At 37.0% G+C, this 21,137-nt stretch overlaps 1 protein-coding gene across 6 annotated transcripts in view; it reads left to right on the top strand.

Moving 5' to 3' along the window:
• Positions 1–20,620, top strand: part of GCFC2 (GC-rich sequence DNA-binding factor 2) — a 55,236-nt gene extending 34,616 nt beyond the window's left edge. For 2 of the 6 annotated variants that reach the window (XM_045054461.1, XM_023251800.2), the window contains 6 exons: positions 4,172–4,293; positions 11,168–11,244; positions 13,024–13,090; positions 15,554–15,700; positions 18,529–18,653; positions 20,011–20,620. In XM_045054461.1, the coding sequence (XP_044910396.1) occupies positions 4,172–4,293; positions 11,168–11,244; positions 13,024–13,090; positions 15,554–15,700; positions 18,529–18,653; positions 20,011–20,128 (656 nt within the window). In that variant the 3' untranslated portion in view covers positions 20,129–20,620. Of the gene's footprint in view, positions 1–4,171; positions 4,294–6,380; positions 6,439–7,140; positions 7,250–11,167; positions 11,245–13,023; positions 13,091–15,553; positions 15,701–18,528; positions 18,654–20,010 lie in introns of those variants that run through there. The other 4 variants (XR_006595679.1, XR_006595680.1, XM_045054462.1 and 1 more) reach the window with 4 other exon arrangements.
• The last annotated feature ends 517 nt before the right edge of the window (positions 20,621–21,137 follow it).

Raw genomic sequence — 21,137 nt, 5'->3', positions numbered from 1 at the left:
GAAATAAAAATTAAAGTTCAGTCCCTCAGTCACACTAATGACACTAAATTCTTAGTAGTCATATGTAGGTCGTATCCATCAAATAGTGCAGATATAATGTGTTTTTTCCATCATTTAGAAAGTTACTTTGGATGGTACTCCTCTACACAATTTTAAGTCCAAAGGAACCGGAGAGAAAATCCGGATCTTTCTTATCAAAGTACCTTCCGAATACATCCACTTGGATGTTCAACAGGCACCTCACAGTCCACATGTCAGATCATACTTAAATCCTTTGCTGTAGATCTGTTCTTCTTATATTCGTTATCTAGAAAGTGACATCTCCATCTATCTACCCGTGTATTCAAACCAGGACTTTCAAGTCATTCGCTCCTCCATCTTCCTTCCTTCCATCCTTCCTTCCTTCCTTCCTTCCTTCCTTCCTTCCTTCCTTCCTTCCTTCCCTCCATAAGCAATTGCCACATCTGTTTTTTTTTTCCATTTTCTAACCTATTTTCTATACAACAACCAAAGTAATCTGTCTAAAATGTGAATCTGCTTCTGTCATACCTCACTTAAAACACTTTATTATTCTTAACTGCCCTTGGGATGAAGTCTAAACTCTTTAACATGACTTTCTTAGTCTTTCAGAATCACCTCTCTGCTTAGTAATTCTCCAACCCCATCTCTTGCTGAGCTCCACTCCTCTCTTCCCTCATCCCCACTTGTGTATTTCAGCTGTATTCTTCTTGTATCTTCTATGTTTCATCCTTTTGACAAACCTCCCAGCCCACTTCTTCTATCTTGCTAACTCCTCTTTATCTGTCAGGACTCAGTATGGACATCACTTCTAGGAACTGGTTTAGGCACACCTTTCTGGGTTCCTGTAGCACTCTGAACTTGTAGTGATACTTACACATTGAATTGTAATTGCTGATATAAATGTATTTGCCATTAGAGTTCTTCAAAGGCAGCTACCTACCTGATAATCTTGTTTATGCTGTCTCTTGTACTGAACATTAGGTACATAGTAGGCTCTCAGTATTAGTTGACCAGTTATCTCTAAAGTTATTAGAAGCCTAACTTTCCAGATGCTTGAGAAATCACTGTTTTGTTTTTTGCTTTTTTTTTTTAACCTATTTCATTTTTTCTGTTATTTAACTTGTGTTTTACAAGGATCTGTCCTATGTCAGACCCTGTTGTTGCTTCAGCATATATAGTGAATAATAATCCCTTCCCTCCAGGAGCTTATATTCTGTAAAAAAAAATAATAATAAGATAAAATCTAGAACATATTAGTTATGAGGGCTAAGATGAAAAGGTAAGGGAAAGGGATACAAATTATTGAAGAGGAGTGCAATGTAAAATAGATTGGCTAGGGGTGCCTCGGTGGCTCAGTCAGTTGAGCGTCCAACTCTTGATTTCAGCTCAGGTCATGATCCTAGGGACATGGCATAGAGTACCATGTTGGGCTCTTCCTTAGACTAGAGCCAGCTTAAGATTTTCCTTAAGATTCTCTCTCCCTCTCCCTCTCCTCCCCACTCATGTACGCTTTCCCTCTAAAATAAAAAATAAATAAATAAAATAAAATAGATTGGCCAATTCCGAAAGGAAGAAGTGGGCCATATGAATATCTGAGGAAACAGAATCCAAGGCAGTGGAAACAGCAAACACAAAGGCCCTGAGGCAGGAGCTGGCCTAATTTGATTGAAAAACAGCACATAGGCCAGTGTAGCTATACTAGAGTGAGGAAGGGTGGAAAGCAGGTAGAAGTTAACAAAATGACATGAGCTACATTATGTGAGTCCTTATAATCATTTGTAAGGACTTCATTTTTTTTATTGTAAGTGAAAAAGTAAGAAGTAATTGAAGAGTTATTTTTCTTAAGTATACTTACTTTGAGAGAGAGAGAGAACAAGTAGGAGAGGGGCAGAGAGAGAGGTGGACAAAGAATCCTAAGTGGGCTCTGTGCTGACAGCAGAGAGCTTGATGCAGGGCTTGAACTCATAAACCACGAGATCATGACTTGAGCTGAAGTTGGTTGCTTAACTGACTGAGCCACCCAGGTGCCCAGAGAGTTTTGAACAGAGGAATGATACTATCTGCCTAACATTTTAACAGAATCGCTGTAGTTACTGTGTTGAGAATGAACAGTGGGCAGACTACTTAAGCTTTTGCAGTAATTAAGCAACAGGTGATACTGGCTTGGACTAGAGTGTTAAAAGTGGAGGTGCTGAAAAGTGGTCGAATTAAGCATACATTTCAAAGACAGCACTAACAGTTTGAGAATGGATTTGTTGTGTGAGCAAGAGAGGAATCAAGAGTGACCGCATGGGATTGGGCCTGAGCATTTGGAAGGACAGATTCGCCATTTCCTGAAATGGAAAAGACTGAGAGGAGCTTTAGGGTAAGGAGGTGTTATCAGGAGCTCAGTTTGACAAATGTTGAGTTTCTGATGCCTACCATCCAGGTAGAGATATCAGCTAGGTTGTTGAATATATCAGCATAAAGGAGAGGTCCAAGTAGCAGACATAAATTTGGAATTTATCAGCACGTGGATGACATTTAAAGCTGCAAAACTGACCTTAAATACTAAGGGATAAACATGAATAGGAAAGAGAAGGTAAGTGAGCTGAGTCCTGAGTTACTCCAGCGTTTTTAAAGTCAAAAGAGATGAAAGGCAGCCAGCAAAGGAGACCAGAGAGGTAGGTGCAGAACTCGGAGTGGTATCCCAGACTCCAAGAAAAAAAATGTTTGATGATGCCTGGGCGGCTCAGGTCATGATCTCGTGGCTCGTGGATTCGAGCCCTATATGGGGCTCTACACTGATAGGGCAGAGCCTTTTTGGGATTCTCTCTCTCTACCCCTCCTGCATTTGTTCTCTCTCTCCCTCTCTCTTTCTCTCTCAAAAATAAATAAAAATTTTTAAAAATGTTTGTGAGGGAAATGATCAACTGTTGCAGATAAATCAGATGGGGACTAGAATCAACCATTAGGTTTTGCAATGTGAGGGTCACCTATGATGGTAAAAGTAGTTGTTTAGGTAGAATGGTTGGAGATCAGGCCTAATTGAAGTGTATTCGAGAGTTAATAGGAGGAGATAAATTGGAAATAGTTCAGAGAGTTTTTTGAAGAATTATTATAAAATGAAGGAAAGAAATAAGGCCGTACTAGAGGGGAAAGAAGGGTCAAGGGAGGCATTATTTTTAATGTAAGAGAATAATTGGAGACTGATGGGGAAGATCCAGTAGAAGCAATGGCAATACCGGAGTTAAGAGGGCAGAATTCTGGGGGTGCCTGAGTGGCTCAGTCAGTTAAAACACCTGACTTCAGCTCAGGTTGTGATCTCACAGTTTGTGAATTCAAGCCCCACATTGAGCTCCATGCTGGCAGCACAGAGCCTGCAGCCTGCTTCGAGTTCTGTGTCTCCCTCTCTGCCTGCTCCCCCCGCCCCCCGCCACCGTCTCTCAAAAATAAATAAATATTTTAAAAATATTTAAATAAAGAGGGTAGAATTCTGGGAACAGAATCTTCCAGTAAGCCAAAGGGGTTGATAACTTTTGCACAAATAAAAGATTGGCCTTAGCGAGGAGTGTGGTGCTTTATCCATGAGAATGGAAGACAAGAATATGTGGGTATAGATGCAGGTAGGTGTGTAAATTCTGTGGTAGTCCTTTATAGAACATCTCTTCTGATCTATTTTCTCATCGTTGAGGAAGTAATCAGCTGAAGATGAGAGCAAGGGAAGAGAAGAAAAAAAGTAGTCATCTAGAAGAGTCAAGTCCATTAACAGAGTGAAGAGGAAGGAAAGCACAGGAAATAATCATCTGCATGGGAGGGAGGGGGAATGGGCCAGGGAAACAATGATTACTAGACAGCTTGAAGAGTTCACTGGGGTTTCACAGTGATAAATTTAAAGTGTATTTTTTTCTAGCCATGTTTTAGCCACATAGTTGGAGCCACAGACTCAATGACCAGTGGATTTAACTAGGGCTGTGATTGAGTGAGACAAGTTCAGCAGAGCCCAAAAAGGACAAGGAAATTGAAGATGTATGCAAATACATAATGGTAATGAATGGCATGGATTTTAATACAAAGGAGGGAAGTCTTTTCTGAAGACCTGAGTTAGTTACACGTGACAGGCAAAGCAATCTAGGAAATAAATTGTACACCACTGAAACTTTTGTTTCAGACTTTGTAGAATTCATTTGGGATCCCTTGTCGACCTCACAGACAACAAGTTTAATAACACACTGCACAGTGATTCTTGAAGAACTTTCCACTTGTGGAAATGAAGTTAGTAAAGGCAAACAGGTAATTTCTAGAGTTACAAACTTCTTATTTATAACTTAATGTAATTTTGTTATAAATGTTTGTTTACAGAAGATGCAGAAGAAATAATTACCAGAACGCAATTTGGTGAAAGATAGATTTACTTTTGATTTATAAAAACTAGGATTGACCATTTCTTGCTCTTTGTAATAATTAGATGAAAGACTATACCTTGATATTTATGAACACTTTAACAGGGATGGCAATCGTTATTAATTATAAAATACACATACATGTAATAAGACCCATATTATTGCTTTTATTCTAATTAGTTTATTCCTCTCTGTTCAGTGGTCTGATTTTTGTTCTCGTGGTCCAGCCAGCCATCTTGTAGGTTTGTGAATGTACATTGGCACTGCAGAGATGAGCAGGCATAAATGAATTAGTGCAAATTTGTTCCTTCTAAAAGAAAAGAATTCTTTACCTTTGTTCTTTTGGCAAAAATCTAGTAGTATTTTGGCTTTGCTTTAATGGTTATTTTAAAATTGGGTTAACATTCATGATATTAACTGTATATTTGTAGTCTGCCAAAGTTAAGAACGGTAATCCCTTTAAGATTCAAAGTTCAATAGGATATGGGGCACCTGGTAGGCTCCAGTTGGTAGAGCATGTGAGTCTTGTTGATTTTAGGATTGTGAATTCGAGCCCCACATTGGGGTGTAGTTGTACTTAAAATTAAAAAAAAAAAAATCCTTAAAAAAAGTTCAGAGTATAGGTTTTCATCTTACCATGATTTAGAATTGAGTTTTACTTAACATATAAGGAGGGACCTTATAGAGGCCTTGATGAGAGTCCAGTAAATCTTATACTTTTATTGTGGTACTCTGTTTTTTAATCATTCTGTTGATGAGAATGTCATATATTCATGCAGTTAATTCAGTAAACCAATTATATGTTGAACTTTAAAGGAATTGAGAGAGATTGACTATCTAGAGAGTATCTGGAGTAGAATAACCAAGGTGGTTGAGAAGCAAGGAGACATGTCACATTCATATTCTGAACACCATTAAATTTTAGCACTTGGAATTATTATGAAGGAGGGAAGCTGTAAGAAGTAGGAGGGAGAAGAGGGAAGTTGGCATGATTCTGCCTTCAAGAAGCATGTAATCTTAAAGGAAATAAGATTTACATAAATTGTTACTTAAAATAGGAAGTGAGGAGCGTCCAGATGGCTCCTGGTTAAGCAACCAACTCTTGATTTTAGCTCAGGTCATGATCTCATGGTTTGTGAGTTCAAGTCCCACATTGGGCTCTACTCTGACAGTGTGGAGCCTGCTGGGGATTCTCTCTCTCCCTCTCTCTCTACCCTTCCCATCTGCTTTCTCTCTCTCTCTCCCTCAAAATAAATGAACTTTAAAAATAAATAGGAAGTGAGAGGTGGAGGAGGACAAGGAACACCTATTTAATTCCCACTGTGTACTTGGCACTCTGTTAGGTCTTATACCTGTGACATCTCACTTGGTTCTAGCAGCTCTATTAAAAATTGGATGATAGCTTCATTTTACAGATGAAGAAACTGAATGTCAGAAATTTGTTCATAGTAATATCTTGAGTCAGGAGCCAGGATTTGAACCTTAGTTAATCTTATTTTAAAGCCTAAGCCCATGTCACTGACCACGTGGCCTTCCCTGAGCAGCCCAGATAAAATGCTATGAAACTTCAAAAGAGAAACAGGAGAAAGAAGTTATGTTTCACAGTGGAAGACTTTATGTTCATGGTGCATTTGAACTGGGACCTAATGGAAAGTAAAGGATTTAAACATAGCAACTGATGGGAAAGAGGGCATTTTTCACCTTTCTCCAAAAGGATAAAGACAGATAACATATGAAAATCATTGCAGAAAGTAGAGATATTTAACTTAGAAGAAGATATGCGTGAAGATTGTGTATTTGAAGAAGGAATAGATTTATTCTGTGTTGTTACAGAGCATGGAACCAGGATTAGTAGAGAAGATCTATAAGGAAGTAGATATGGAATCCTGTGTTTGCTCCTTGTATGAGACTATGTAATTATAACCTAAATATAAATAGTTCTTTACCATTTTTTTTTAATGTTTATTTATTTTTGAGTGAGAGAGCACAAGCAGGGCAGGGACAGAGAGCAGGGGCGAACAGAGGATCCGAAGCGAGCTCTGTGCTGACACCAGGGAGCCCTATGTGGGGCTTGAACTGACAAACTGTGAGATCACAACCTGAGCTAAAGTCAGACACTAACCGACTGAGCCACCAGGTAACCCCAGTGCTTTACCATTTATTAAACACTTTCACATTATCTCACTTGATGTTCACAACCTTGTAAAATGTGTTGACTTTAACTGCATTTTACAGATGGAAGAAGGTGGGGCCCAGAGGGCCATGTCACTTGTAAAAGGTTACTTGGGTAGTAAGCAATAGGTCTGACACTTTGCAACTTATAATAACTAAAATCTTTCAAAAGTGTTACAGATAGACTCATGAAGTTTTTAGACCAGTAATTTTTTCTTCTGGAAGCCCTCCTCCTATGAATATGGAAAATGGGTTCTTTGTGTGATTAGTAAGACACTTGACTATATCAGGCACTTGGACCCAGCAGCCTTGGCACTTGGAGCAGATAATTATTTGTTGTGGGAAGTTGTCCTGTGCATTGTAGCATGCTAGCAGCTTTCCTGGCCTCTACCCGCTAGATGACAGTAGTGCTCCCCAGTCTTGACAACCAAAAATATCTCCAGACATCGTAAGATATTCCCTGGGCATGGCACAGTCACTCCTAGTTAAGAATCACTGAACTACATAATGTTTCTGGCTACTAAGACGGTTGGCCTTGCCAGTGAGATCACTGTATTTTTTTCAGTGATGTGTAAGAAATTGAAGAGATGAAAAAGGTTCCAGAAGAGTGGAATCATACAGCATAGTTCCTGTTTTCGAAGTAAGAACCAGATGATTCTGTAAGCTAATCCCTGGTGAGAATAGTTTTGATTCTTGTTAAGTTCTAAAATAGATTACAGAGGTGGATTATGAAGACTTTTTTAAAAAACAGTAGTGATTACTGTAATCTGTCATTGATAGAGTGCCTAAATACAGGTGATTGCTTATAAACTCAAATTCTCTCATACTGTCTCAGTTACTTTCATGATAAATAAGGTACTGTGCAGTTAGAGCAGGTGATGTATTTAAGTATGCTATGATCGTTCTTATGGATCAAATGGAGAATGATAAGCTTAACAGTGGTATGGTGAGATACAAGAAACTGGTAGTGTATACCTAAAGAATACTGACCAAGAGGGATGTGGCTACCTATGGAGGTAGTCTTTTAGTATGAGATATCTTCTCAGTATTTGCCCTGTTCAATATTTTTTTTTGAACTAGATGAAGATGTAAAATGCATGGTAATAAAGTTTGTCAATGGCACAAAGCTAGGAATTCTATCACAGACTTCTGGATAGTAGAATAGTATCCAAAAAGATTTCAAATACTGAGAAAATGGACTCTCAAAATCTGCGATGTGAAAGGAATATACATTATGTACTACCCTTGCATTCAAAAATTCAGCTGCATAAATAAAAGGAAAGAAATAGCTTTGAAACAATATAGGTAAACCAGAGAGAGATCTGTAATCAACAGTAAACCCAATATGAGTCAGCAGTGTCACTTGAGTAACAGAAAGACTAAGGGGAACTCTTTTTACTGGGTGTGTGCTGTTTTGAGTAAAAATGTTATATGTGCTATACTCATGGATAAGATTTTCCTGGGTGTGTTGCATTTAATTCTGGGTATAAGTATATTAAATGGAGAGTATCTAAGATGATATGGGAAAGAGAAAATGTAGAAAAGTGAGGTATTAGTCTTAGAATCTAAAGAATTGTCATGTGGAAGGGAAATTAGATTTGTTTGTTCTGTATAATCCTAAGAAGTAAATCAGGACCAGCGAGTGGAAGAACAGGAGAGAAGTTTGTTTCTCATTGTTAACTGAAATCTAATAGTTAATAGCTGCCCAAAGATATGGGTGGCCTCACGAGATAGTGATTACCTATCATTAAATGTTTTTAGGCATAGGTTAGTTGACTAGTTAGTGCAAATGTGAAAATAATATCAGTTATGTATTTAGATTGCTAATTTTCAAAATTTTTTTTTCATCAGCAGACCTTTTATCAAATTAGTTCTTACATACCCCTATACACAAACACACAAAAGCACAGCTGCTCGTGCTGTAGTGAGTGCCTGCCCACACTCTCCCTTGAGGACCTCAACATCTGCCCAAGCCACCCAGGATTATCTGTGAATATAAAGAGCAGTGTAAAAACCAGCTAGCTAAAGAGTCTTTTCAAAACTAGTTTAAAGCATATATAGAGGTGTGTGTGTGTGGTTGTGTGGTTACTGTTTGGAGAACTTTTTTTTCCCCCACAAAATAATGTATTTTGAATACTCAAAGTTAATAAGCTCAGAATTTTAAAATATACTAATTTGTTTTAAACAGTCTTTTTAGAAAAAATGTCAAACTCAGAGAAAATTCTCACAAGTAAAAATAGCATGCTCATGGGCCCTTTACCCAGATTCACTTATCATTAATATTTTGCCCCATTTGCTTTACTATTTGCTGTCCCATTGCATATATACACATGATGATTTGTTTCTCCTGAACAAATTTGAGAGTAAACTGCCTAATTGCTAAGAATAAAGATAGTCTGTTACATAACCATGAGACACTTAATCATTTTCAGTAAACTTGACTATATTTAATCTACCATCCATGTTCCACTTCCATTGTTTGACTCAATAATGTCCTTTATAGCATTGTTTGAGAGAACTATTTTTAAGAAACAAAAGTTCAAACAATATGGAGGGGTGCATGGGTGGCTCAGCCAGTTAAGCATCCAACTCTCAATCTCAGCTCAAGTCTTGATCTCAGAGTTGTGAGTTTCAAGCCCAGATAGAGCCTGCTTAAAAAAGAAAAAAACTGTCCAGGCCAGCATTCAAAAACATTTAAATTAGGGGCGCCTGGGTGGCGCAGTTGGTTAAGCGTCCGACTTCAGCCAGGTCACGATCTCGCGCTCCGTGAGTTCGAGCCCCGCGTCAGGCTCTGGGCTGATGGCTCGGAACCTGGAGCCTGTTTCCGATTCTGTGTCTCCCTCTCTCTCTGCCCCTCCTCCGTTCATGCTCTGTCTCTCTCTGTCCCAAAAATAAATAAACATTGAAAAAAAAAAATTAAAAAAAAAAACATTTAAATTAAATGGAAGAAGAAAAAGCATAACTTTTCTAGTACAAACACTAACTCAGTAATTTATATATATATATATATATATATCTCCAAATACTACTCCATGGAGACAATGCCTAGAAAAATGATCTTTATTCTTTTAAAATATCAGAATGTTTAAGAACTGGAATATAAAAAATTGAATTTTTGTTTTTAATATTAATTAAACATTGATATGTGGCCATGGAGGAATATGTCATAGATAACTGGAAAAAGAAACAGGACTTCAGTTAGAAATACTTTTTGTGAAAAAAAATATATTTGGTTGAATTTTACATTTATGAGTAATTTGGTCAGTATAGAGTTTTTTGACAGCTTAATTTGTAATAACACACATTGTCACTGACTTGAAAAATAGCCTGTTGTGTGGAATTTTTATTTTTCAAATATGGATTTCTTTTTAAGAAGGAGGGTAATATAGAAATTTTGGTAATACATGAAGAAAAATTCAAACTCCCTTTATATTTTCATCCTAGTACAAGGACTAGACACCATTATAGGATGTTTTCATCCAGCCTGTTACTTCAAAGTTATAATCTTAGTGACTGTGTACATTTGGATCCTACTTCTTTCCCTTATCTCATTAAATATTTAATTTTGTATGTTACTACAGTAGTCTTTATAAACTTTAATATTTTCTTGCAATGAATGGATATATCATGATGACTAAAAAGTCTCTATGATTGAATATTTTGGTTCCCAATTTTTGATACACAAACAATAAAATGCATGTGCCAAAGTGAATTTACTACATCAAAGTGCATTGATAAACCAACAGAGGACCCATAGCTAGAATATATAAAAGGCTTCTACAAATCAGTAAGAAAGAATCTAATTTTTAAAAAAGACAAGCAGCTTTTAATCAGGTACTTAGCAAAATGGCATGTCCAAATGCCAAATAAGAGTGAGTGGACGCTCATCATGACATTACTCAAAAGGAAAATAAAAATTAAACCATAACAGGGGCACCTGAGTGGCTCAGTCAGTTGAGGGACTGACTCTTGATTTCAATTCACGTTGTGATCCCCAGGTTGTGGAATCGAGCCCCATACTGGGTCCAGGCTGAGTATGGACCCTGCTTGGGATTCTCTCTCCCCGCTCTTGACCCTTTCCCCCCAACCTCTCTCTTTCTCTCTCAAAGTAAAAAAAATATTTAAAAAACATAATAAAGTATGACTGCATATCCCAGGAATTGCAAACATTAAAAAACAAAAGGATACCACCTATTAGTAAAGATGTAGGGAGGCAGGATTTCTTGTATGTAGCTTGTGGAAATGTAAACGGAATATCGCTGCTTCAGAAAACATTTTGGCATTGTGTACAAAGTTGAATGTAGAGACATAAACTAAATTCCATTAGAAATTTATACCTATGTATGTTAAAAGACACGTACAAGAACTTTTATGCAGTATTGTGTATAATAGTCCCCAAACTCACAACCACCTAAATGTCCCATTATTAGTATTCATGCAACAGAATATACTATACAGCAATGAAAATGCACCAACATGGTGAATAAAGTTCTCTTGTACCTAATTGATATTTGTACCATACTGTTAAAATTACTTCTTTTGGTAAATAGACCTATGACTATCACTGATGCTTTTAAATTTTTATATAATAGGACTTACTTAAATCCATTGTTTTGAGAGTGAAGAAAGCAATAGAAGATGATGTTTTTATTCCTCTGTATCCAAAGAGGTAAGAGCTGTTAACATCTAGATTATATGAAATAGTTAATCATGTAATACAGATTTAAGAAAGTAATGCAAAAGGAACTATATTAAGTGTTCTCAAATATAAATACACCTATTAAGATGCAAGTTGAGATTTCAAAAAAATATTAGTCACATTTTGTATGCCATGTATGATGCCTGACACCTGGACATAGGTTTTTTTATGTTAAGAACATGACAGGTGGCATCACAGAGTAGTTAAGTCCACAGATTCTGGGAGCCCAGAGTTAGCATTACTAGATATTTGACTTTGGGCCTTTGTGTGCATCAGTATCTTTGTATGTAAATTCATGCCTACTTTACAGGACCTTGTGAAGATAAAGAGAGCGCTCAAAATAGTGCCTGGCACAGAAAGCCAGAAAGTATCTGTGAATTGTGGATTTACTTTATGAAACAAGTAGGGTATTTTTGGTTTTTAGTTTTCCTTGCCTGAGAAGACGGATCTAGAAAAATGTTGCTAAGGTCGATGTCAAAAAATTATTGCCTATGCTCTCTTCTAGGATTTTTGTGGTTTTAGGTCTCACATTTAGGTCTTTTATCCATTTTTGTGTATGTGTGGTGTAAGTTTATTTTTGTGTGTGTTGTAAGAAAGTGGTCCAGTTTCATTGTTTTGCATGTTGCTGTCCAGTTTCCCAGCAGCATTTGTTGAAGAGACTGTCTTTTTCACTTTGTGTATCTTGCCCTTTTGATTGTACATCAATTGACCATATGAGGTTGGGTTTAATTCTGGCTCTGTATTCTGTTCCATTGATCTATGTATCTGTTTTTGTGCCAGTACCATACCGCTGACTACTACAGCTTTGTAATATATCTTGAAATCTGGAATTGTGATACCTCCAGCTTTGTTCCTCTTCCTCACGGTTGCTTTGACTTTTTGTGGAGTTTCTGTGGTTCCATACAAATTTTAGTATTATTTGTTCTAGTTCTGTGAAAAATGCCATTGGTATTTTGATGGAGATTGTATTAAATCTATATAGATTGTTTTGGGTAATACAGACGTTTTAACAGTATTGGATCTTCCAGTCCCTGAGCATGGAATTAACTTTCCGTGTGTTTTTGTCATCTTCAGTTTCTTTCTTTTATCCATAGTTTATAATTTGCAGAGTATAGGTCTTTCACCTCCTCGGTTAAGTTTATTCCTAGATATTTTATTCTTTTTGGTACAGTTATAAATGGGACTGTTTTCTTAATTTCTCTTTCTGCTACTTCATTATTAGTGTAGAGGAATGCAACAAATTTCTCTAGATTAATTTTGTATCTTGTGACTACAGAATGCATTTATCAGTTCTAGTAGCTTTGATGGAGTCTTTACTCCCCCCCCCCCCTTTTCTATAGGAAAGGAGTACAGTTGTAACCATTGTCTTGTACCTTACTTTTTTTTGACTTAGTACATCTTTGAGGTCATTTCACGTCATCACAAGAGTAGTTTCTTCATTCTTTAAGCTGCATAATATACCTTCATATAATGTACTGTAACTGGTGGGCATGTGAGTGATAAACCATTAGCAACAATGCTAGGAATAATTTTATAGACCTACCATCCTGTGTACGTATAGAAGGCATTCTCAGAAATAGGGTTGTTGGATCAAAGTGTACTTGTAATTTCGATGTCATCAGAGCATTCCATGTACATTCTGTTAATGTGTTAAGGCTTAGTTTGGTTAAAAAAAAAACTGAGTTTTTTTAAACTCTGGTTCTGGAAGATTAACAGTTTGCATTTTGTTCTTTCTCTGTTTCAAATTAGCACTATAGAAAACAAAACATCACCACATTCAAAGTTCCAAGAAAGACAGTTCTGGTCGAGTGTAAAGGTAAGCAAAAACTACAAAAATAAGTTTTTTAAATTTTAAATCCAGAGTACTATAGAGCAGAGATCATCAAACTTCTGTAAAGGACCAGATAGTAAATATTTTAGGCTTTGAATGCTATACATTCTCTGTTGAACCATTTAGCTCTGCCTTTGTAGTGCAAAAACAGTTATAAACAATTTGTAAACAAATGAGCATGGCTGTATTTCAGTAAAACTTCACTTCTGGACACTGAAATCTTAACATCACAATCTTCACGTTACCCTTTTACTTTTTTTTTTAATCATTTCAAAATATAAAAACCATTTTTAGTTTATTGGCTCTACAAAACCAGGCAGCCAGCTAGATTTAACCCATAATCCCTCATTGCCCTATCCTGGTCTAAAAGATAAAGGAAGGCGAGCACCTGGTTGGCTCAGTCAGTTAAGCATCTGACTTTTGATTTCGGCTCACATCATGATCTCACAGTTTGTGAGTTCGAGCCCCACGTCAGGCTCTGCAATGACAGCACAGAGCCTGCTTGGGATTCTCTCTCTCTCTGCTCCGCCCCTGCTCAGGCGCATGCTTGCTTTCTCTCTCTCAAAATAAATAAACATTTAGAAAAATAAGATAAAGGATGAAGTCATGGCTAAGTTAGTGGTAATAGGGAGGGATGGTAAGAAGTTGGGTTCAGAAGATACTTAGGATGAAGCACTGAAAGTACTTAATGACTAATTAATTACATATGAAGACTATGTAGGGTGCCAGCCAAGTTTCTGACTTTGGCAACTTGGTAACTTATAATGACATTCTTTGAGGGCATTGGAGGGGATACAGTAGGAATAGGTTTGGAGAAAGATAAAGGTCTGTTTCAGATATAGTGAATTGAAGATACCCGTGAGACAAATACAGGAATAGATATAGGTGTCTGAATTGCAGGGGACAGATCTGAGCTGGAAATTTGGGAGTCAGCCACATCTAGGCAGTGTTTGGAGCCATGGTCAGAAATGACAGCCTCTGAGGAGAGGTTCATGAGGTGAAGTACGAGAAGAAGGCTCAGAACATTGGGAAACACTGACGTAAGAGGCAGGCAGAGAAATGAAGTCTTAAAAGAAACCTTAGAATTTATTGTGAAGCTTAGAGTGGTCACAAGAGGGTGGCATCATGAGAACTAATCAAAGGGTTTTTAAGAATGAAGGCAGGGTATTAAATGCCACCGAAAAGAATTGGGAGAAAGACTGAAAATGTTTACTGGATTTGACAATTGGAAGGTTGTAAGTGACCTCAGCAAGTCTAGATTTTAATAGGGTGAATCCATTATTTATCACATGGTTGAGTCAGGGAAAAGACTTCCCAGGAAGAGGGAGCAGCATCAACAATGACACGAAGTGTGGAAAGACACTGCAGTAAATATAGCACAAAGTGTGGAAAGAAAATGGAAAACACCATAAAATGCACTGAAAGAGATGGATTTGGAGGAAAAAAGGCAACCAATGTTAATTTTGTTAGAATTTCTTATGAGTGTTTTACCCAATTTATCTCCAGACTCACAGATTATTAATCTTATATATCAGAGCAATAAGATTGTCAGCTTTGATGGTATATCAGGATCATCCATTGGTAACAGTAGCACTGGCTTTGTTTTTTTGAGGAGTTGTCTTTTTCATTCTTTTTCTTTTTTTAAGTGTTTATGTTTGAGAGAGTGAGTGGGGGAGGGGTAAGACAGAGGGAGACAGAGGATCCAAAGCGGGCTGTGTGCTGACAGCAGAGAGCCCAGTGCCAAAGAACCTGATGCAAGGTTTGAACTCACCAAGTGTGAGATCATGACCTGAGCCAAAACCAAGAGTTACACGCTTAGCTGACTGAACCACTCAAGTGCCCCAGTACCACTGGCTTAACAGTAGTCCTTTATGAATCCTTCCCTGAGTCCTGTGGTCTTCCCCATGGCCCCAGGCTCTGGGCATGTAAATTGAGGAGGAAAATTTTTGATCTGGAAAGGAAGGCTCCAGTGAACTTATTTGAGATGGATTTGGGGTGATAGTCCTAAAAATTGAGATACGATGAGCAAATATATAGAGCTTGGAAAGAATTAGGTAATTGATAAAAAATCTTTTCTGCTGTTTCTAAAATTGACACGTCTGGGGTGCCTGGGTGGCTCAGTCAGTTAGGCATCTGACTCTTGATTTTGGCTTAGGTCACTGTCGCACAGTTCCTGAGATCGAGCCCCATGTTGGGCTCTGCACTGACAACATGGGAGTCTGCTTGGGATTCTCTCTCTGCCTCTCCCCTGCTTGCTTGTTCATGATCACTCACTCTCACTCTCTCTCAAAATAAATAAACTTTAAAAAATAAATAAAACTGACACTTCTACCAGTACTAATAAGGAGAGTTTAAAAGAATTTGACCAGTGTTTTATGTTTGCTGGAAACTATTACAGTTTTTCTTTAGAGAAACAGCTACACATACTCACTTGATACTGCACTTTAGCTTTTCCGCAATATCCTTCTTTGGAATGGACTCCTCCCAGATGACACGTTGCAAGAACTAGGACTCGGGAAGCTGCTGAATCGCTACCTTATGACAGCTCTTCTTACTGCCAGTCCTGGGCCAGATGTTGTTAAAAAGTGCAGCCAGGTAAGTATGTAGGAATGGATTCTTAAAATCTGTTTTGTGAGGTACCTGGCCAGCTCAGTCAGTAGAACATGTGACTCTCAATCTCAGGGTCATGAGGTCAAGTCCCATTTTAGGTGTAGAGATTACTTTTTTCCTTAAAGTTTAAAATCTATTTTGTAACAGAGTAATTAAAATTGTGGTACTCACATAATAACAAATCAATTTAATAGACTAGAAACCCAAAAGCAACCAACACCTCAGTAAGAATTAGTATACTGGTTTGAATTATCACCAGCAGGGAGAAGAAAAAGTAGTAAATAGTGGTAAACCAACTAAAATAGTATTAAATCCTCACTTCTCAGTAAATACCAATATAAATTTCAGATGAAATAAAGTATAAAAATGAAACTATAAAATATTGTACCAAGAAGATAAATATAGCTGATGGTAAGGGAATCCTTTTGAACTTAAAAGAAGAAATAAGCGAAAAAAGGTAAGTGATTTGATGATGAAAGTGTAAAACTTCAGTGAATGAAAAAGCATTAAATATCAGGATTATTTATTTGATTATTGTTAAAACTGGAGGATAGGTTCGTTGGGGTTACCATACTTCTTCCTTCTCCTGTTTGAAATTTTCTACAATGAAAAGTTTAAAAGAAAGGGAGCTGAAAAACTGATAAAAGTTGTAAACCATAACAAGGATTAATATCTACATTTTTAAAAAGCTCTTTAAAATTAGTAAACAATTCAGGTATTCCAATTAAAAATGGCCAAAAGACATGTAACAGGAAATTCACCAAAAAAAGAATATATAAAAAGAATTTCTAATAATTCCTAAACACACAGAAAAGATTAAGAATACTAATAATCAGAGAAATGCAAAATAATACAGTAAGAATATTATTTTACCTGTTATGCTGGCTGGGTTTTGTTTTGCTTTGTTTTTTTTTTTTTTTTTTTTTTGCTGTTATTTCCTAATTGCTTGTATTGTCAAAAGCATGAGGAAACCACAGTCACATCATGTCAGGGACACCTCCAACGTGTGGTGCAGAGGTTCTGAGAAACAGTCCACTGCTGCAATAGGGGATAGAACTCTGGAGACTTCTGGCATGATGGCTACAAAACCTTTAAAGTTCTTACCTTTGACTTAGGATAAATTCCTTGAGGTAAAATTACTAAGTTAAAAATCCGAGATGCACATAAAAATTTGTTAAAACAGAAAATTCAGTGGAGTAAATTTGAGATCTAATGAATTGGGCAGCATTCCACAGAGCAAGCAGAGACATCTCTCAGGAGTTGTACAAAATGGAAGATTTTCATAAGAAAGAGGGTGGAGCAAAAAAGGTATTAGCAAAAGAAAAGGATTGTTTCAGGCCAGGAGTTTGTCTTATACTGGGGAGGAGAAGGCCACCTTTTTAATCATGATGACAACCTCACTAGTGCCTCTCCAGAAATTTCAGGATTGAAGGTTAAGAAGTGGCATTCCTGGGCTGACTTGAAACTACAGTGAAGTCTTGGGTTTGCTGTTGTAAAGAGCTGTTTCTACTGGAATTTAAGTACAAAGAATATTATTGTAGCATTACTTATAATAGTCGGAAACAACTTAGATATCCAAAAACATTGTTCATCAGATAAGTCATTTTTAAGAATTTCAGAATATGGAAAAATGTTTATAATATAAACTTTAAAACAACATAAAACATTGGATAGCAATTCCTACCCCACTCTGATTTCTTGGGCTATGGTTTTTATATCACATAGTTTTAAACTACATTATCTCCCCAAAATTGAATTCAATGCCCATGCTCTGTATTTCACGTTCAGTTTAGTCCTCTTTGACCAGAAGAGTCTACTATCAGAAGTAGAGAAGACGACACAGGACATTCCCTCCACAGCTTGTGGCTAGATAACCATGCTAAGTCCTGTGTGGCTTTAAGTCCTGGGATCATTTATGGAAAAGTGAAGGAGTTTTGTGGAAATGTTATTGAGATTGGGGATACAAACAAGTGAAAAGCATGTGCAAATAACTTTAAATTTCAGTCCAGTAAGGACTAGTATTTAAACCTTGGAAAAGAGCTAAATATTTCTACCCCTCGGCAGTCCATGTTTCCCCATTTTTTCTGGATAATTGAAAAAGGTGATTAAAGAATAGGCTAAATCTTTGCCTCAACTGTGTTTTGAAAAGCATACATTCCAGAACTTCCACTTAACATTTTGTAATGTGTACAGGGTATATATTCCCCCCCCAACTTTACATTTGTAAGTACTGATCTTGATATTACCAACTATAGCATAACCTGTTTGTCAAAGAGTTTCTTTGTATATGATCTCAGGTTTTTCCTTTCTCTCATTCTCTCTTTCCTTCTAGTCTTCTTCTGCTCTGAGGAAATTTTCTTTTTTTACTTAAACATTTTTCTGTTTTTACCAAACTTCCCCCAATCATGCATTACCTATAGCATAATAGTAAAGTGGTATTTTCCCCAAAAAAGAAAAATTGAATGTAATTGACTCTTTATGCTGCCATCAACTTTTAAAGCAGTGTATTAAATTAGAAGATCAGAGCCATAATTCTTCTGTACCACTAAATTTATTCTGTACCACAAATACCACTAATGATTAGTCATAAAGAATAGCCTATTTTAAGCTCTTCGCATTAAAATACAGGATTTTTTTGAAAGTATAACCCTTGACCGAGAAAACTTCTCAAAATATAATCAACCATAAGCCATAAAATGGGAAAATATACAACCTGCATGATCACTATAAGGATTAAATGAGATGATTGATGTTAGCAAAAGGCCTTAGATAACTGTTGTTACTAAAAAATGACTGTGTATTTTGATTAACAGATAGCAGCATATTTACCAGCAAAATGGTTCCAAAGCTCTGCCATGAGAACGTCTATTCCCCAGCTAGAAAACTTCATTCAGTTCTTGTTGCAGTCTGCACAGAAATTATCCAGAAGTGAATTCAGGTAATTGTGCACATTTGTATCTCCATAAGCATAGTTCAAGGTTTCTTTTTTACACTCAGCAATTTTTAGGAAAATTTGTACTTTCACTCTACATCTGGAAAAACTCTGTGGAGGGGCCCCTGGCTGGCTCGGCTGGAGCATGCAACTCTTGATCTCGGGGTTGCAAGTTCAAACCCCACAGAAATAACTTAAAAACAAAATCTTTAAATCAATAAATAATAAGTCCTTAGAGACTATCACTATAGAATTAGTAGATATTTTCATGTGCAGTCTTAGGAATCACTATTTTATACTCACACCTCACGCATAATAGTTCATGTCTTTTTTAACATTTACATATTTATTTTGAGCAGAGAAGGGCAGAGAAAGAGGAAAAGGAGAGAATCCCAGGCAGCCTCTGCGCGGTCAGTGCAACACAGAGCCTGACACGGGGCTCGATCTCACAGTTCCTGGGATCATGACCTGAGCCAAAATCAAGAGTCAGACGCCTAACTAACTGAGCCACCCAGGCGCCCCAGTAGTTCGTATTTTTAAATGTAAATCTCTTCCAAAGTAAGCATTTCCAGAAAACTATTGCACAGGGGATTTGGGAAACTATAAATCAAAAACCTCTTATAGCATGTTTTCAAAGTGTTTTTCATTTTCCTAGCCATTTTAAAACCTCAGTAATTGTTAAGTGCAGGTCTGCAGCCTGATGTTTACCCAGGAGTAGCTAGGTCTGTTTTGGGTGTCTCATTCACCTCACTAGATGTTTAGGGGTTTAAGTACAGTTGCATTCTGATTAAGCACTTCTCCAAAATAAAACTAAAGCATTTTTAAAAATAAAAAACCAAGGGGCGTCTGGGCAGCTCAGTCGATTAAGCAACTGACTTCGGTTCGGGTCATGATCTCGCGGTTCGTGGGTTTGGGCCCCGCGTCGGGCTCTGTGCTGACAGCTCAGAGCCTGGAGCCTGCTTTGGATTCTGTGTCTCCTTCAGTCTCTGTTCCTCCCCTGCTCGTTCTTGGTCTCTGTCTCTCAAAAATAAATAAATGTTGAAAAAAAAAATTTTTTTAAGAAAAAAACCTAGATTTGTAGTATTTCTGTGGGTAAATATTCCCACTGAGACTCCCACCATAATAGCCCATACAAGCTGATAGCCCCCATGCCGCAACTCAGCTTTCTGATGATAGCTTTAACTTTTTACAGCCATTCACATTAAAATTTGCCAGCATACACATCTAATAAGAGTCTGTATTGGAATGCTTATTTGGAAAAGGTAAAGTGTGGAATATGAGATACTGGCTTAAACTTTTTTTCAGATTAACAATTAATGGTTCCCTGTCTCATGCACTTCATTTTCCTTTTTTTGTTTCCCAGGGATGAAGTCAAAGAAATAGTTCTTATTCTGGTGAAAATAAAAGCTTTGAATCAAGCAGAATCCTTCATAGAAGAATGTCACCTAGACCATCTTAAATCAGTAACTAAAGAAGTTTGAGCAAACTGGGGGAAGTACTAACGTGAGATTTTAATATAATCACTCATGGCTCATTTGCTCTGGGCGGCGGTGCCCGCAGGACTCCCTCCATTCCTTCGCCTTATTTTACCTTCTGGTATCGCGAAAGGCTGCCCCTCTGTGGTGTTTGCAGGAAGTAAGCCCACAGGAGCAGTAAGAGTTAACATATTTCCCTTTGATTCTTTGGACTTCTTTTCCACTGTAAGAGAGGAGTTGGGGAAACCTTGCTGCTTTGGCATTGGTGAGTCTTCTGAACTGATCGTAGCAACATCTGTTACTTCTCTTCATCCCGTCTCTATTCACAAAAAATTAAAATGGAAATCTTAATTGGAATGAATCATTTGCTAAGGGTTAACTGATTAAGGTATTTTAAGGCTTTTGCTAACTATTGATTGTCAAATTGACCTTCAGAAATCTGTACCAATGTATTGGGCCAAAACAAGTGTAATAAGCCAGCAAACCCCCCCCCCCCCCCCCCCCCCGCCATAGGTGTTTTGTTTTTTTTTTTTAACTCAGTACAAATTCAGTAGATGTAAAAAATTTTAATTATTCTTTTGGCTTAAATTATTAATTTAAGTACTTTTTTGGCCATTTGTAATTCTTTTTGAAATCCACTCATGTTAATGGCTTTGTAAGAACTTTGTTTTAAAGATACCAATGTTTTGTCTATCCTATGTTACTATTTTCCATATTGTCATTTTTTCTCTTAATGTATGATGTTTTTAGTGTGCTAACATTACTTGTTAGGTATTTAGATTTCTCTTCTGTTAGAGTTTTTGTCATTGGTGATAGGCTTAGACAGGATACACATATTTTGAATATTCAGAACATGTAATAAACTTTCCGATAAAATATTTATGTAATTGAAAAGAGACTGAAAGTTTCTCAAAATGAGTTTACTAATAATTTTTTCTTAAATCTGTTCATTAACTCCAGGGTGACCCTGAGTATATATTTTGTAAATTATTGCCCCAAAGAATATCAGGAAAAA

The sequence above is a fragment of the Felis catus genome, chromosome A3 (assembly GCF_018350175.1).
Source record: "Felis catus isolate Fca126 chromosome A3, F.catus_Fca126_mat1.0, whole genome shotgun sequence".
Lineage (NCBI taxonomy): Eukaryota > Metazoa > Chordata > Mammalia > Carnivora > Felidae > Felis > Felis catus.
The sequence above is the reverse complement of the archived record's forward strand: the minus strand, read 5'-3'. Positions and strand labels throughout refer to the sequence as shown.